General features: G+C 56.9%; 1 protein-coding gene across 1 annotated transcript; it reads right to left on the bottom strand.

The window, feature by feature from the left end:
- Nucleotides 1–20: 20 nt before the first annotated feature.
- On the bottom strand, nucleotides 21–1971 carry L226DRAFT_576482 (MFS general substrate transporter; the record flags this gene model as incomplete). The annotated part of the gene is made up of 12 exons (XM_067685360.1): nucleotides 21–209; nucleotides 260–278; nucleotides 327–376; nucleotides 427–487; nucleotides 549–620; nucleotides 674–757; nucleotides 808–862; nucleotides 917–1014; nucleotides 1589–1601; nucleotides 1664–1675; nucleotides 1741–1801; nucleotides 1864–1971. Coding segments are annotated over 12 exons (822 nt in total), but the record flags the coding sequence as incomplete, so codon positions are not given.
- Between the last annotated feature and the right edge of the window lie 51 nt (nucleotides 1972–2022).

Here is a 2022-nt window from a genome sequence, read left to right as displayed (position 1 = left end):
ATCAGCGCCCATGCGTTCACGTCGTTCACGATCGCCTTGAAGCCCTGCCAGCCGGACATGCCGCCGTGGGACTGCGGGCGGTGGTCGCGGTTCAGGCGGGCCTGCGCGATCGCCTTCTCGCGTGGAGTGAGGAACGAGGACGAGAATGGGAAGGACGGGAGGAACAGCAGGATCATGAACGCCATGATGATTGTCGGGATAGCTTCGATCTGCGCGGTGGTTAGCATACAAGGATCGTGTCAGGGGAGCCAGTACTGACGAGGAAGAGGAATTGCCACCTGATAGACATGTTAGTGAGCGTTCAGTATGAGTATGTAGGCACGTACCCAGTCAGGACAGGTGTCTGAATACGGACTAGGCCGAAGGCGAGCAGACCCTGCGCAGACATTAGTGGTTGCCCAGCCACGAGAACTGGAGGACACTCACGCCAATCGCGCCTGGAAGGGTGCCTGTCATGCACAGACTGATGCGTAGCGCCAGCTCAGATCTGCACGAAGTCGTCAGTATGTCAAGTATGCGAACGTAGTAAGCAGAGAACGATCACGCACCTCTTATACCAGAAGGACAAGTAGTAGATCATGCCCGCATAGTATCCTGCCTCGCCGATGCCCAGAAGAACGCTATGAAGTGACTTATGAGTGTAAGATATCTCCGGTCACACGAAGATGCACACCGGAGAACGAGGAGGCCAGCGTATCCTTTTGCATAGACGAAGGATAGAGACGAGAGACCCCAGAACAGCAGCGAGAGGAAGAAGCTACGCCACCACGTCAGTCATGACCACACAGAGAGTAGACACGGACGTACAAACGGTTCGCGCCAATGTGCCGCTGAAGGACGTTCGCGGGCATCTCCAGGAGACCTGTTCATGCGCAACGATCAGCTTATGGCGGCGCAACGAATGAAAAACACTCACAATAGCCGACATAGAAGATACTGAGCGCGAGCGTCCACTTGTTGTTGTTCGTGATGCCGAAGTTGTCGTTGAATTTCTTGATGACATGAGCGTTTCCACTGCAGGTAATAGTCGTCAGTCATGGATTTGTCGGAGAATGCAGAGCCACGATGTCTCCCCCGGTCGGCGATGTGAGAGCGCTGCATCCGCTGACACACGGCATCCCCGAACGGCTTGCCCTGAAGCCTCACAACCGCGTCAACGCCGACGACGTAAAGGTCGGCTCTCCACTGGCCAGCGGCTGCGCTCCCGATCTACCCGATGGACAGATCGGGAGGTCGCTGGTCGGGGAAAGACAGATGGGAGGCAATGAAGCTTAAAACCTAACCCGGGATCGGGATGGTCGACCGTCGGAGCGGAGCGCGCGACTGTCCTGCGGAATCGTCATCGGAGTGAGCCCCGAGCGGACTGTGATCCGAGGGTTCACCGCAGGGACCTGACCTCGAAGGCTGAGGTAGGGGACGAACGCTGATGCCACGGCTGCTAGAAGCGCTTCACGCGGAAAGGCTTCTGCGAGGAACGGGCCACGGCACGGCTGAGGGCGTCTCCGCCTGTGCAAGCTCAGGCAGAACGATCGGGCCTGCCAAGCGACATGGCCCAGAAAACAATAGAGGTGGGAGCATGACAACTCACATGTTTGTACGATCTATGGATGAATCGCAATGATCAGCAACTCCCACACTGACCCTGACATGGACGAAGACGTACCAAACTGATTGACTGAATAGTTGCGTACAAAGTCAGTTATGTAGAACAGCGGTACAGTCGTGGATGCTCAGACTCACAGATGTAACTTGCGACGACGAGCGTAAGTACTCGCATGTCGATCTTGCGCCGCACAGCTTTCTGTCACGGGGATATAGTCAAAATCAGCCACCAAGCTCGGCCGAGAGGTGATGATACGGAACCTCCTCCTCCAGGGTGAAGTCAACGTTGTCGGCGTCCTGGTTGACAGCCTCTGCGAGGGCGCCATCGGGCGGGGAGAAGAAGTGCTTTCGGATGGGCTTGCCCGAGACCTGGGACTGGTAGAAGGTGCCCTCGGAGAGAGCGGAGTCCCGGGCACGACT

Source organism: Lentinus tigrinus, assembly GCF_003813185.1.
Source record: "Lentinus tigrinus ALCF2SS1-7 unplaced genomic scaffold L226scaffold_65, whole genome shotgun sequence".
NCBI lineage: Eukaryota > Fungi > Basidiomycota > Agaricomycetes > Polyporales > Polyporaceae > Lentinus > Lentinus tigrinus.
This window is presented reverse-complemented; position numbering and strand designations above follow the sequence as displayed.